This window comes from Papaver somniferum, chromosome 7 (genome assembly GCF_003573695.1).
Source record: "Papaver somniferum cultivar HN1 chromosome 7, ASM357369v1, whole genome shotgun sequence".
Lineage (NCBI taxonomy): Eukaryota > Viridiplantae > Streptophyta > Magnoliopsida > Ranunculales > Papaveraceae > Papaver > Papaver somniferum.
In genome coordinates, this window is record NC_039364.1 from 45,139,424 (window position 1) to 45,155,449 (window position 16,026).

Consider the following 16,026-nt stretch of genomic DNA (forward strand, 5'->3'; position numbering starts at 1 on the left):
AGCCTTGGACCATGGAATCATAATGATGAACATAAGGATGATAAACATCAGAAGATTTAACTTTTATTTCTTTTACTTAATGTAACTCTAATTTTAATTAATGAAAAATATTGCTTTCTGTTAAAATAAAATATGATTTAAATGAAGTATTACATTTACTTCTACTTATAAATAACCATTCAAAATTTACTAGTTGGCCACTCAATTGACATCTTCAATAAGATGTACTTGGTGGAACAACATCCAACAGAAAGCGGTTGATTTTTTTTCAACACTTTAAGGATTTCAAACAACCTTCGAAACATAAAACTATCATTTTTAATCTTTGTCATTACTGTAAAGATCCTCTTACCATCTCAACACCAGTTCCACCCGCCGCTCTTAATCGATTGACTTGCATGGTTAAATTTACAAATTCATTTGATTCTTTGATAATTGTATCAAAACGAAATTGTAGCTCACATATATCACGACGACTTGGGTATGGGTGTCTTTATGATCAATCGAGTAGAATTTGAAGAACACACACAATAACCTACTCTTCCAAATGGAATGAGCCTGAATTCATTAATTCTTTCTTCTTGGAAATTACCCAGAAACCAGTTGCCATAAATACACCAATTTCTCTCAACTCACTACTCTCATCCTCAGCCGTTCATTCCTATATCACTAACCATCTAGTGGCTAACAAAACGATCGGAATAGACCAAGCTATGAATGACGCCTGTAAAGGGGAAAGGACCAATAACAGCTCACGGATCTCACATACCGAGTTACATCCTGACACGGTTCCGACTCACTGAGTTACAAACATACTCAAAATAAAACAAGTAAATACTTAGGCCAGCTGAGTGACTAGTGCAGATGCTAGGCATATGACAATACCTTCAAGTTCTAAGTATCCTTGTCCTCAAGGATGAAATTAGGGAATTGAGCGCGAATATGATGGAAGTCCTCCCATGTAGCATCTTCAGGTTGAGTGTTGGTCCACTGAATAAGGAGTTGTTTAACTGGTACACCACCATGCAATATTGCTCTGGTGTTTAAAACAGCTACAGGAGTGACAATGAAAGCACCTGAAGAGTCCACCAATGGAAGTGATGGAACGCAAACTGCATGAAGGCCAATTTTCTTCTTTAGCTGTGATACATGAAAAACAGGATGTATTCTTGATCCAACTGGGAGATTCAGTCTGTAAGCCACTGAACCAATCTTGAACAATACCTCAAAAGGACCATAATACGTTGCTGAAAGTTTAAAGTTCTTTCTAAGAGCAACTGATGATTTTCTATAGGGTTGTAGTTTCAAATACACCCAGTCCCCTACAACAAAGGATTTGTCACATCTTGATTGATCATCATAAAACTTCATTCTATCTTGGGCTCTAAGTAAATCTTCCTTAAGCAATTGTAACATGTGATCCTTGTCTTGCAAGTATTCTTGAACAGAAGAAACTGAAGTAGTAGTTTTTATTGGAAAAGCAAGATGAGGAGGAGTATACCCATAAAGAGCTTGAAATGGTGACACCTTGAGGCTTGTGTGATAATTGGTGTTGAACCACCATTCAGCTAGAGCCATCCAGTTAGACCATAGTTTAGGATTGGTACCAGTCATACACCTCAAGTACTATTCTAAGCATGCATTGGTTCTCTCAGTTTAGCCATCAGACTGAGGGTGGTAGGCAATACTTAATTTCAGTGTAGTGCCCATATATTTGAAGAGTGCTTGCCAGAACTGGTTAATAAAAATCTTGTCCCTGTCAGAGACTATAGTTGATGGCAATCCATGAAGTTTAAAGATGTGTTGCATGAACTCTTTAGCTACTGATATGGCTGTAAATGGATGGCTGAGAGCCAACAAGTGACTATACTTGGTGAATCTATCCACAATTACCAAAATGACAGATTTCCTATTTGATAAAGGTAAACCCTCAATGAAATCCATAGATATGTGTTTCCAAGGGGTGTCTAGTACAAGTAAGGGTTGGAGCAGACCAGCAGGGGCAGTGTGTTCATGCTTATTACATTGGCACACATCACAGTTGGCTACAAATTGGAAAATGTCTTGCTTCATCTTTGGCCAGTAAAAATGTGACTTAGCTCTAGTGTAAGTGCCAAGCATACTAGAGTGTCCCCCTACAGCTGAAGAATGTACTGAATGCATAATAGATTTTCTAACGTGGTTGCCACTACCAACATATAATCTAGTTTTGTACTTGAGAATGCCTCATTGCAATGACAGTGACTGATGAGAAGGATTGACCAGCAGTTGGGCCAAAAGTGGTTGAACCACAGTGTCATCTGCATAACTACTGATGATGTCTTGAGCCCACTGAGGTTGAGTTAAAGAAATAGCAAAACATTCAGTAGAGTGGTGGAGTCTGGACAAGGCATCAGCAGCAACATTATCTTGTCCTTTTTTTTACTTGATCACATAATCCAAGCCCAAAAGCTTCATAAGCCACTTTTGTTGTAGAACTGAAGTCATTCTTTGCTCCATGAAGAATTTCAAACTTTGATGATCAGTATTAATAATGAACTGATAATGAGAAAGATAATGTTTCCATTTTTGTACAGCCATAACTATGGCTAGTAGTTCCTTTTCATAAGTGGAAAGAGCCAAGGCTTTTGGACCCAGAGGTTTACTGAAAATGCTATTGGCTTCCCAAACTGCATCAGTACATCACCTACACCCCTGGAGCATGCATCAGTTTCTAGAACAAAGGGAGAGGAAAAATCTGGTAATGCAAGCACTGGAGCAGTTGTCATAGCTTGTTTAAGGTCTTGGAATGCTTGAAGTGCAACAGGAGACCAAGCAAATGAGTCATTCTTGAGCATGTCAGTAAGTGGCCTGCTAATAGTACCATAACCTTTTATGAATCTCCCATAGTAACCAGTAAGACCAAGGAATCCTCTGAGTTGCTTGAGATTTGTTGGTTGTGGCCAATTCTGCATTGCAGCTAGTTTTTCAGGATCAGCAGCAACTCCTTCAGAATAAATCAGATGACCCAAGTAAGCCAATTGAGGTTGAGCAAAGGAACATTTCTTGAAGTTGGCGGAAAGGCTGTGCTGCCTCAGTAAGGAGAGAACTTGAGAAAGATGTAACACATGGTCCTCCAAGGATTTGCTGTAGATGAGAATATCATCAAAAAATACCAACACAAACTTCCTTAGAAAGGGTTGGAACACCTTATTCATAATGGATTGAAGTGTGGCAGGTGCATTGGTTAGCCCAAATGGCATTACCTTGAACTCATAATGTCCATGGTGGGTTCTAAATGCAGTTTTATGGATGTCCTCAATGTGCATTCTAATCTGATGATAACCAGACCTGAGATCTAATTTGGTGAAGATTACATCCCCATTAAGTTCATCAAGTAATTCTTCAATTAGTGGAATTGGAAACTTATCCTTTATGGTCATATCATTAAGTTTCCTATAGTACACACAGAATCTCCATGAGCCATCTTTCTTTTTAACCAGTAATATTGGAGCAGAAAAGGGACTGTGACTGTCTTGTATAAGCCCAGCATCCAACATTTCTTGAACCAGTTGCTCTACCACTGCTTTTTGTATGTAAGGTCATCTATAAGGTCTTTGAGAAATTGGTAAAGAAGATGGTTTTAAAGGAATTTTGTGATCTAACTATCTAGGTGGATGGAGAGTAGATGGTTCAGCAAACACATCTGCATAATCTTGAAGTAAAGAAGTAACTTATGGAGGGGTAGGAGTGATAGGGGTAGCAGTAATGGAGAAAAACTGACCAATGAGGGCAAGAGTGTTGTTCTTAATAAAGTTGAAGAATGATTCACCAGTAAGCAAACTGCAAGAAAGATTGGGTGAGTGTACCTGTAAGGTGATGAGTTTTCCATGATGGTGGAATGAGACTTTGAGATCATCCAGATTGAACATGACATATCCTAGCCCTTTTAACCAATCAACACCTAACACCATATCACACCCTCCTAATGGGAGTGCTCTCAGATCAGTAGAAAAATGATACCCTTGCATAGACTACTCTAAATCTTGACAAACACCTTGATTGATAGTTGTGTCACCATTTGCTACTGTGGCTAGCATTTTTCCAGTTGGAACCATGTGGAGATGTAATTTGTTGGCTAATTTTGCATCCACAAAACTATGAGTGCTCCTTGTATCTATCAAGACAAAGATATCATGGTTATTAAGTTTGCCAGGGACTCGAATAGTGCTTTGATTCACCAACCCAGTCAAGGCATGGAGGGAAATTTCCATGGCAGAGTCCCCTGAAGTTGTAGGAGAAGCAACTTCTTCTTCTGAGTCATCAACAGGTGGAGAAGAGTTGTCCTCATCAGAGGCAACTAGCATGAATAATTGTTGAGTTTTACAACGATGACCCAGCTTGTAAAACACATCACAGTTATAACATAAGCCTTTGTCACGTCGAACTTGCATTTGAGCAGGTGTAAGCCTCTTTATTGGTGGTAATGATGGTTCAGGCTTGGTAGGGGTAAGAGGGTGTGTAATAATTGGTTTATCAGATGAAAATGATGGTTTAGGAAGATTGGTGAGTGGTGTTAGAGAGGGTTTGTAGCTAGATGATGGTGAAAAGGAGCTGGATGATGGTGTGAAGGGTCGATTAAATGGTCTAGCTCGTTTCAGTTGAATCGGCAGTGATAGCGATGCAGATTGGTTGATGCCATTATTGGCAGTCGGTGGAGTTGCTTTGTATAAGTTTGGCTCGTATGGAGAATGCTGGATGATCGACTGGAAGGAAGATAAAGCTGAGATGGAGAGCAAGCTACTGATAGAGACGGACATTAAAGAATGTTTAGTTGCAGAAGCAACAAAATGTTAGGATCTGTGAGTCGTTTGTGTTGGTCCTTGGGTGCTGCTTGGAGTTAGAAGACACCGAGATTAGAAGCTGAGGAAAATATTACAAGAGAAAGCCATTGATGGAAGTGATGGCTGGAGAAGAAACTAAGAAACCGAAGGTACTGTTGGGTGAAGTTGTTCCGTATGAAAATGGAATGACTGAAAATGGAATTGGTGCGTGGGTCGTGTGAACTAAGAGGCTGGTGCGTCGAAGACGAGAAAGGCAAGGAAATTTTAGACCTGAATGAAGAGGGCAGTGATGGTGTTTATGTTGAACTGATGCTTGCAGCTGTGTTCGATGGGTATTCTCCAGTGGTGAAGAAAAGTGGTGTTTTTGCTGGTACTCGAATACGTTTGCCTGAGATGCTCGAGTGGAGTTAGTGATATAAAGCTGGTGGAGCCGGCGACTTGAATCTGTGTTGGGTCGACTGAAAGTGATGCTGCGGTCGAAGTCAAGAAAGAACCTGAATTTGGCAAGGAGCAGTTGGTGTTCGAATTGCAATTGGCAGCAACAGATCAGGGAGGAAATGAAGACGAACTCTAAGTGGTGTTGTATCAGCTGAACTATCTACGGACTAAACTGAGATGGCATTTGGTTAAGCTGTGTGCAGTCGGTGGTGGAAATAAGTATTGAAAGCTGAGTTGTGAATGTAAGATGGCAGCAAATGTTAAGGTCGTGTTAGCCGAGTGCTGTGGGAGTAATTTCTTCTAGCTGTTGCTGCCGGTGGAGATGGGTATGCCCTTGATTCGAACTGAAGCTGGGATTATTAGCGAAGAACTGGTGATCAAGACGAGTTTGTTATCTAGAGGATCAACTGTAATGGGTTGCGGCTAAGTAATATGGGCTGCTAATAATGGTTGGAGTTAGTGTTGTTCTGACCTGCCCGGGAAGTGGTGATCATGCACTGGAGAAGATGGAAAGAGTTTGCTGTGAACCAGGATCGGATTTAATCCGGAGTGAAGTGGACATGTGCGTTGAGTTATTGCAATCGATGGTCGCAGTGGAGCAAGTTGGAGTTGTGGCCGGATTTGGGAAAGCACAGAAAATAAATCGGTCATGCGGCTGTGGTTAGACGAACAGAATATGAAGTTGGGTGCTCTGGCCGAAGTTTGGAGAGGGCCTGAAGTTGGACGTTGGTTTGTGATTGGACTGGGCTTTTTGGTCAGATACTACTTGGATCTCAATTCTCAACGCCTTCGCTACACTATATATTCTTCACTTGAGAAGAATATAAGGGAGGTCGGCTACGGAGCCGAAGAACAAAAATTGGGAAAAGGAGGCCGGCAAGGGGACGGAGGCGGCTGCAGAGCCAGGGAGGAGGCCGGCTGGAGGCTACACAGCCGCAGCAGAAGAGAAGAATAGGGTTTGGAGTTTCATTTTTCTTCGATTCCATTTTTTTGTTTAGCTAGAGTTTTTGATCTTAATATGTTTATGGCTTTTGAGAAAGCCATGTCTAGATAATCATGTTAGGGTTTAGGTAGAAACCAATTTGATTGTGTGAACTCTACATTTATATGCTTAATAATGATTTGAATGACTAGTAATTTATCTTCATAAAAGCTTGTATCTAATTGTTTATGTGATTTTCTAGATTATTTATACTTTTGAATTGATATTTCGTGCTTCGGTTAAATCACTAGACGTGGTATGCAAGGATAGATAGGTAATGCTTTAGGATCACTACATAAGAAACGAAGAAATTACAGCGGAGAAACAATATCTAAAAATGCATGAAATATGTTTTTAAAGACTAGTAGAGTTTGCATAATTGATTGGTGGAAACCGAAAATCCTAAGAACCCATTCCCTATTTTGGTTACATCTTTACTATTTTGCTTTCATAATTTCGTGAATTTCTAAATCCTTGGAATTGATTAGTTGGTTATTGGTATTAGTTAGTAGTAGTATTTTCATACACTCCTCGTGGGAACGACCTGTACTTGCCATTGTCTACTAGTTAGACGCTGTGCACTTGCAGTATTTTATTGTAGGTTTCCCAACCTACCAAGTTTTTGTGAACTTCAGCCGCAAGACTTGAGAAGAGATGTGTGTATCTTCTTTTGCCACAATGGGGAAACCCTCGAATTAAAGGGTTTGCCCATCCATTTTTCATGTTTGTTGAGTCCATAATGGTAGAAATTTTTTCAAATCAGAGATTTCACAATCCCATAGGAACTGCTCTTGTATTTGAGAATCGTTTGTTACTCACACCATGCACTCTAACAAAAATTTGATAAATACTATGTTTGATCATGACAGTGCTACCAAAATCCTATCTATGTGAATTTTCAGTGCATACATGCAAGGAAGAAAGGAAGGATGTACTATGCCGAGGACCTAAAGCAAATTGAAATGCTTCATTTAACGAATCCAAATTTGTGCACCATAAAATTTAAGGTGCACTAGTACCTCTCTGGGTAATTCATTTTCAAAACTACTATGTCGTTTTATTTTGTATTTGCATTATAAACGAGAGAAAAAAATTAAAAAATCATTGTTTTTAAAATTAACATCTTCTTGTGCACCTCGGTATTTCAGTATTAGATTAAATGCATCAGAGATTTCTTGGACACTAAATAAAGCACCGGATAAAATATATTATCCTTCCTTTTTCTTTTTATAGTATGTTGTACTTAGGAACTAATAGCATGTTAGCATCCAATATCAATAGATGGATGAGAATTTGAGATGAGATATATATCGACGCATCAAATATTAGTCAAGGATTAACGATGAAAATTAACTTAGCAAAAGCGTATAAGTTTAACGAAAGATCCAATAGGAAATGGAAACCTGTATAAAATCAATAGGTTCAAAAAACACTAGTAAAATTAAAGGACAACATCTAAGAAAATAACTATGATAAATCAAATAATAATGTTGGATGCAAAATTATACGTTATTATGCCATCTTATATAGGCTTCAATATTTTTTAAAAGCCTTAAAACTAGAAAAAATAAAATTAAACTAATTAGAACTAGGAAAAAGAAAATTCTACATTAACATAAAATAGAAATCCAAAGATGTTTGACTTAGTCAAACATGGGTGGCTTGGTCAGCTAGATGTTCTACATCAGGTCCCCTTTCTTGAAGAGAACTCGACTTCACGTTCGATATCGGAAGCGAAATATCGTCGTTGGAGAAATAAGATAAGATATCCTTAACGTTGAATGTGGACAAGATTTTCATATTAGTTGGGAGGTCAACAACATATACATTGTCACTGATCGTCTTAAGAATGTGTATAGGCTCAATCTTCTTGTACTTTGTTTTGTTATGGGTACATGTAGGACCATAACAAGATCATTGCTTAAGTATACCATAACAAGATCACCAACATCATAAGATCAGAAACAACGACGAATATCAATATCTAGCTTATACTTGGTATTAGTAGCTTCCAAGTTTTTCTCTATCGTATGATGTGGCACTTGAAGGGACTAGATCACGTGATCAGCCACAAAATTGGAAGTACGAACAAATGGTAAAGAGACGAGATCTAATGTGTGGTTAGTAACCCTCAAATAAACAATTTGAAAAGGTGCATAACTAGTAAACCGAATAAAAACTGAATTGTAGACAAACTTAGCTTGAGAGAGAGAAAAATATCATCAATGAGGCTTTCCCTGGATAAGCAGTGAATAAGATTTGCTAAGGTGCCGATCACTACCTCGTTTTATCCATCAGTTTGAGGATAAGACGTGCTACTAAACTGCAGTCTGGTTTGGTGACTAGTCCAAAGTGTCTTACAAAGTCAATTTAATAAATTAATGCCTCTATTATGAGTTATAGCCATGTGATTTCCATGTAAATGAATGATCTCATGAAATATAAAGATTTGTTGTAGATTTTAGTCACAGTATCCATTGTCTTCTTACAATGAATAAAGTGTGACATCTTTGAAAATTGACCAACAACCATAAAAACAGAATCACGATCTCTTTGATTTCTCGGTAAAACTAGTACAAAGTCCATTGATATATCTTACAATAAAGAATCAGCAACTGGAAGAGGAATGTATAAACCTGTATTTTATGCATGACCCGTACTTCATTGAAAAATCATACAACGGCGCACAAAATCATTAACATCCTTTTTGAGAGAATTCCATATGTAGCGAGCTTTCACAAGAAGTAGACTGATCTTACCCGAAATGGCCAAAAAGACCACTATTGCGTAGTTTCTTATAAGGTGCTCACGAATGGAACTACATGGATGTATAACCGAATGCCTTGAAAAACAAACCATTATGTAAAGAAACATTCTCATTACGTACCTTGATGCGCAGGGGAATATTTCTCCCATGTATAGTGCAGAAAAATAGAGATCGGTAGAGTACAAAATAATAAGGGATTCAAAGGAAATTACTGCATGGTAGGCTCTTAAAGATGTAGAAAATAAGAGTAAAAGAAAGCCTACTTGTTAAACCGCAAGTGCACGGTCGTCAGTTGTAGCTCGTGCAAGTACGGGTCGATCCACAGAGACTGGGAGTGTTTTGGAGTTTTCTAGCTATTTTGGGCTCCTAAATTGTTGTTGGTTAACTATGAAGCCTTTTGGGCTTTGGGCTTAGGGTACCTTTGGATTATAGGCTTGTTTGACAATGAAGTGAACTGAGCTTGGGCTCAGTTGGTCTTGAAGTGCACTAGGCTTGGCCTTTGAAGTGCACTGGGCTTTGAGTGTCAATGGGCTTCTAGATTAACCCAAGACTGAACTGGGCTTTGTAATGAATCTGGGCTTTTAGCCTTTGGTTCTAAGCTAACTGTTTGGAGCAGCAGCAGACAAGGTAAAGCAGGCTCTAGGCAGACAGGGCACTAAGTCACACAGGGCCAAGGATGTAAATTTACAATGGCATAGCAGTGATAAATCAAAGGCAATGGCCAAGGGCCAAAGGCAAAGGAAGAACAGGGCACAAAACAGTTATAAAAACAGCTATGAAAACAGTGATAAGAAGCCACAAAAACAGATAGATAACAAAGAAGAACAGGAAAGATGCTAGGCAGTGGCTGTTTTTGGTTAAATCCTTGTCCCTAATGGAGCTAGGTGGAGGTTCTAGCCTGCCTATGTTCCAGGGCATACATAAATGGAATGGAAGGAGAAGAAGCTTGTCCAACTGTTTTACTCCTAGCATTGACTGTCTTTTAACAGCACAGTCAATCACAAGCAACAGTGGACACTAAATTCCTCCATTTCTCAATCAGCTCAATTTACATGAATTCTAACCTAAACTTCCACCACTAACAGTGAACAAACTTAACATTTGAGGAACTAAACATTAAACACTAAACATAACAGTGAACTAACAGTGAACTATTGAGAAAACAGCAATGAAGGGAGACAGTAAACAAGAGTGATGAAAGAACACTAGGATGTTGAATCCACTATTAACCTAAGGGATATTCTACTCACAGCTAAGATAATTACCAAAGTGTTAATTGTATGATTAAAGCACAACTAGTCTAAGGGCTTAGCAACACTGAACATGAGCTGCACATGATGAAGACTATCTCAGCTGGTTCATAATTTCATCTAGTCCTAGCATTTGGGATTCATAACATACATAACAGAAACAGTACAGAACATGATACAAATATTACAGAAACATAACATAACAGGAGACATGAAACATAACATGGATAGCAACAACACATTACATCAAATGGAGAAACTGAACAATACACAGAACATGGAAAAACATGGATAGCAAAACAGTGAAGAACAAAGGATAAAAACAGAGCATAAAATGGAATTTTTTACAGAACTCACAGTTCTGGACACACTGGCTAATCCAGGCATGAGTTCTAATCCTCCCACACATCCCCTATTTATACATGCAACATCAAAATATCAAAATCCCCAAAAATTAGGGTTTCACCAAAAACGAAATTCACTCACCTAACTCTCTGATTTCATCTCAATAGCCTCGACCCATGCTTCCTTCTCTTCTTCTCCTGCTTTTCCCATGCTCTAATTGCAACTCTATTCCAACCTAATCTACCAATTTCACCTCTAGGGTTTCTGATATCGGTGAGGCGTGAAATTGATAGATTAGAAGGCTATAAAGTAGGTGAAAGTGGTAGTAATGATGGGGTTTAGGGTTGGTAGGAGCCATGATGGCTTTGGTGGTGGTTGTGGTGGTGGCAGACGGAGCAGGTGGTGGTGATGGCGTCACTGTGCACAGAAGGGGGGAGAAGAGGATGGGTTCGATATTTTTGGAGTAGGGGGTGTTTGGTTGGGATGGTATAGGGTTAGGTTGTTCGAGTGTGAGGCGGGTACATCAAATCTTGATGTCTTGCGAAGCTGAGCCGTGGGATAATATCTTCTGGGACGGATCTAACGGCGAGATGGAGACAGATCATGAGCGACCGTTGGATGCCTGATACAACGAAACTGACGGCTCAAGATTGAGTTAGGTGCTGCAGTGTTAGACAGGAGCTTCAGACTTTGATGTAATGGCGATGCTGCGACCGTAGGATGCTGAGATGATCCAATCTGACGGCTAGAAAGGGAAACGGGTATGGATATAGGAAATGGACTTGGGTGAGGGTTTTGGGCATTGGGTATGCCAAGCCCATATCTTCTTTAAGAACAATGCTTCCTCTTCAAGCCCACTTCTAGCCTTTTGGTCTTGTGCACAACATTCTTCGCGGCTTCCTTGTGTAATTCCTCCCGGCTTTTCACCGCTTTTCTGCTCTTTTCCACTCCGCTATTCATCCAAACTTTATTTATTACCTAAAAATGCAAAATTAATTAATAAAAATATTTATTCTTGAAAACAAAGAAAATACAGAATATGGGATAAAATGTAGAATTAATGCACAAAAGATGAGTTAAATGCCAAGAAAAATATATAGAAATATGCACTTTTTAGCACTCATCACTGCAGCACGGACAATAATTAGGAGTATCTCATGAGAATTATGATTAGTAAAATGAGTAAGTGCATCGGCAACCTAATGTTCAAACAAGACTTATGGTGAACGGGAAAAATTTAATATGCACGTATTTGATTGAGTGGTTATTGATTCTGAATGTACTTTAGGGTTTGGTGATCGGTGTACAAGACAAAATCCTTATGCATATGTATTAAGTAATGTCTCCCTTTCCATAGTGCACGAATCACGATGTAGAACTCCAACTCATAGGTAGACCACTTGTGACGAGCTTCCGTGAGTTTTTTACTAGTAAATACAATGTGTTTACCATCTTGAGACAATACAACGCTAACTCCTAACATGGAGAAATCATAATTTACCTCAAAAAGCTTGTCAAAATCAGGTAGCACACTAGGATATGACAAAAGTAAGCATTTGTTTTAGCAACTGAAAGTTTTATTCGGCTTCAATGGCCCATAATAAACGTTTATCCTTCCAACTATCAGTAATATGAGCCGCGATAGAGCTGAAATCTCTTATAAATTGATGGTAAAATGAAGCTAAACCATGAAAACTATGAGCTTCTCAGATATTATCTCTGGAGTAGGACAATCCCGAATAATTACAATTTTTGAACCATCTACTTGAATGTCGTCGGCAAAAACAACATAACCCAAATACAAAATTTTAAAAATGCAAAAGTGTCATTACTTGCGATTAACAAAAATATCTCATTCTTTCGAAAGAATTGAACAAAAAAATCCACAAGTGAGAGTAACATTTGTTTTCATATTTCAAATAATTAAGGATATCATTAAATTAGACCACAAAAGACTTATCAATGAAATTAAGGTTGAATGACTTTTTACGAGCTCATCAATGCACTTGGAGCATTACGTAAATCAAAAGGCATAACAAGCCCCTCGAAGAGATCATTTTTTGTTTTAAAAATAATCTTCCATTCATCCCTAGGTCGGATTCGCATTTGATGTTACTTGTTTTTGAGATCAATCTTAGAAAAGAGTTTGGGACCGGAGATCATGTCAAGAGTATCATCCAATAATGGAATAAGAAAATGATAACGGATCGTGATCTTATTAATATCTCTACCATAAATATACATATACCATGTTTCATCTTTTTTGGTCGCAAGACGAGTAAGATCAACATGGGCTAAAACTAGGTTGTAAGAACCATTTAGACAACAATTCGTTCACTTGACCTTGAAGTATATCGTGTTCATTTGGGATCACACGGTAGTGGGGAAGGCTAGACAATCTTGCAACATGCACGACTGTCTTTATTGTTGAACATTTCTCATAGACGATAGAAAATAGGACATATCAGATGGAAAAATACATGCAAAATCATTTAACAATAACTACACTTGTTTAGGAATAAATGTAGGAGGACTAAGATTGAAGATACTTACACGAATAAAGCATGTTGTATAACCATTCTTATGTGTCAACCATGATATCCAGCAAAATTAATATTATGTTATCTTTTTGTCGTAGACTTGACTTAGATTTCGCGTAAGATAATTACCTTTTTACCATTGTAGATGAATGAAGATGTATTAGCAAATTCCTTGTTTTAATTCCTAAACTTAAAGGTGCCAAAAATGCAAAAAATTTCAGACCTATTGGATTAAGTAATTTTTGTTTTAAGATTATCACCAAGATTATGATTGTGAGACTTAGCAAACTTATGCATAGAATTATCTCTCCACAACAATTTGCATTTATTAAGGGTAGAAATATCCATGAACAAGTTCTTCTTGCTTCTGAGTTAGTTAATGAAATGTCTACTACTAGAAGAGGAGGGAATTTGAGTCTCAAGTTGGATATATCACAAGCTTATGATACTATAAGCTGGGAATTCCTTTATAGAACTATGAAGAAACTTGGTTTTTCAGCAAAATTTTGTAACTGGATCCTAATGCTTCTTAAATCTTCAAAAATCTCTATTATGTTAAATGGTGGACCAATTGGATTTTTTGGTATTGGCAGAGGCCTCAAGCAAGGTGACCCCCTCTCTCCCATACTCTTTATAATTGCTGAAGATGTCCTTAGTAGAAATATCCAGAAAATGGTCATTGAACATAAAATTCAACCAATGGTGGTTAGAAATGGATTCCATCCTACACACTTACTCTTTGCTGATGATATTTTGCTATTTTTTAATGGGAGTAAGAGAAGTATTACTAATCTGAAATCTCTACTTGTTGATTATCAAGCTGCTTCTGGTCAAACTATAAATGCTGACAAAAGTAAATGCTTTGTCCATGGTACTTCTGATACAAGGAGAAGACAAATTGCTGATTTTTTCCATATGAATCTGTCTTGCTACCCAGATAAATATTTGGGGGTAATGTTGGTGCAGGGTAAAATTAAATCTATTCATTTATGGCATCTAGTGGAATACATGCAATCTAGCCTCACTGCTTGGAGTGGTAGATTACTAAATTTCCAGGAAAGACTTACTAGATGGCTTGTTGGCACTGGAGAAAACATTTCTATATGGAGAGATAGCTGGATTTTTGAGGAACCTATCATTAAATTATTTCCTGATCATCCATTTATTCTTTCAAATCCTAATATGAAGGTGCAACACCTTATTGTAAATGGTCAATGGTGTATTCAAGAAGTATTTCTTCACTTCTTCAATGCTTCTCAGCTACCTCTGGTAACTTCAGGTAAAGATACTTTGATATGGACTAATTCACATTCAGGTTGCTTCACTGTTTCTGATGCAGTCAAGAAAATTAGTAAGCCTTTACCTAAACTTCATTGGTATAAATTTTTTTGGCATAATATTGTTCTGCCTTCTGTCTCAGCTAATGTATGGAAAATTACCAGAGAAATTTGTCCTACTGATGAAAATTTGAAAAAAAAAGAAGGGGTTATCAGTTTGCTTTTATATGCTTCATCTGTCACCAAGGGGAAGATTCAATGAATCATATTCTATGGCATTGTCAATTCAACAAACTTTTATGGAGCTGGCTGGGAGGTATTTTTCACTATCTTAACCCTCAATCCTTTGAAGATGTTATTAAACTCTGCAAGCATTCTAGTCCCATCATAAAAGACATATGGATGGTCTGTTCTTATACTCTTGTGACAGAACTATGGTTTTTAAGAAATGAAGTCTTCTTTGAAAATACAAGACCTGATCTCTTTAAGGTGAAATTCAAGATTAAAATGATGGCACATGACTGTGAATGTAGAATGAAAGGTACCATGTGGGGATCTGACTATGAACTTCTTATATTGCAATACTTTTTGATTCAGCACAGAAAAATGAAACAACCTAAAATTATTGAGCTATTCTTTTATCTCCCCAATAATGAGGAAATTCTGTTATGCTGTGATGGTGCCTCTAGGGATAACCCTGACATTGCTGGTTATGGCTTTGTGGTTAGAAATCAGTATGGTGATTTTGTTTTTGCTGAATCTGGAGGTCTTGGGGTGACTACAAACTATGTTGCAGCGTTTATTGCAAGTGTCAGAGCTTTAGAATGGGCTATTAAACACCAAAAATACAAGATTATCTTACAATCAGATTCTAAGGCTTGCATACATTCATTAATGCAACAAAAGATTCCATGGTTCTTACTGGCAAGATGGCAAAGAATGCAGGATAATGTTCTCTCAATTTCTTATAGACATGCTTGCATGCTAATGTTCTCTCATTTTTTCGGCTGATCACTTTGCAAAGAAGGGTGTGTACCTCTTGAAAGGACAAACAATCACTTATGAAGACAGACCAAGTAGTTTGACTGTCATGGAATGGCCTGACCAACCATACTACAGATTTAAATAGCTTTTCTTGTTTTGTTTATTTTAGCCTTTTGTTGTTTTTTTCCTTAAGCCTGTATTTGTGAACTTCAATTTTCTTAATAAATTTTCTGTTTTTGGTTAAAAAAAAAAATCACCACGATAGGTGACATCCAAGATTAACACGAGGATACCATTCTATCATAAGGATCGGTTAAAATTTATTGGTCTTAGATAACATTCCATCATAAGAATTAGTTAAATTCTGTTTGTCTTACAGGTAATGGTATGGACCCTACTAAATCCGGTAGCCCCTTAATAAATCATGCTCATGTTTGTACAACAAATTGAATATCCTTATGGCATAAAAATCGACTCCATAAAGTAAATTATTCTCAATTAGCCTAGTAGTCTACCATTAAACCTGCTAACTAGGTACAGTACGGACTACGGAGAAGATAAGCCCGATGTAATGAATTGTCACTGAGAGAAAGGGACATTAGGGACTGTTTATCCATCTG

General features: G+C 37.8%; 1 protein-coding gene across 1 annotated transcript; it reads left to right on the plus strand.

The window, feature by feature from the left end:
- Positions 1-14,932: 14,932 nt before the first annotated feature.
- LOC113294590 lies at positions 14,933-15,433 on the plus strand. The gene has a single exon (XM_026542977.1). It carries the CDS (start codon positions 14,933-14,935, stop codon positions 15,431-15,433), a length of 501 nt encoding a protein of 166 aa, XP_026398762.1.
- Positions 15,434-16,026: the final 593 nt, after the last annotated feature.

Bases quoted from the DNA above. Each gene is read 5' to 3' on its own strand.
- LOC113294590 (XM_026542977.1), top strand. From the start codon at position 14,933: ATGGCACATGACTGTGAATGTAGAATGAAAGGTACCATGTGGGGATCT.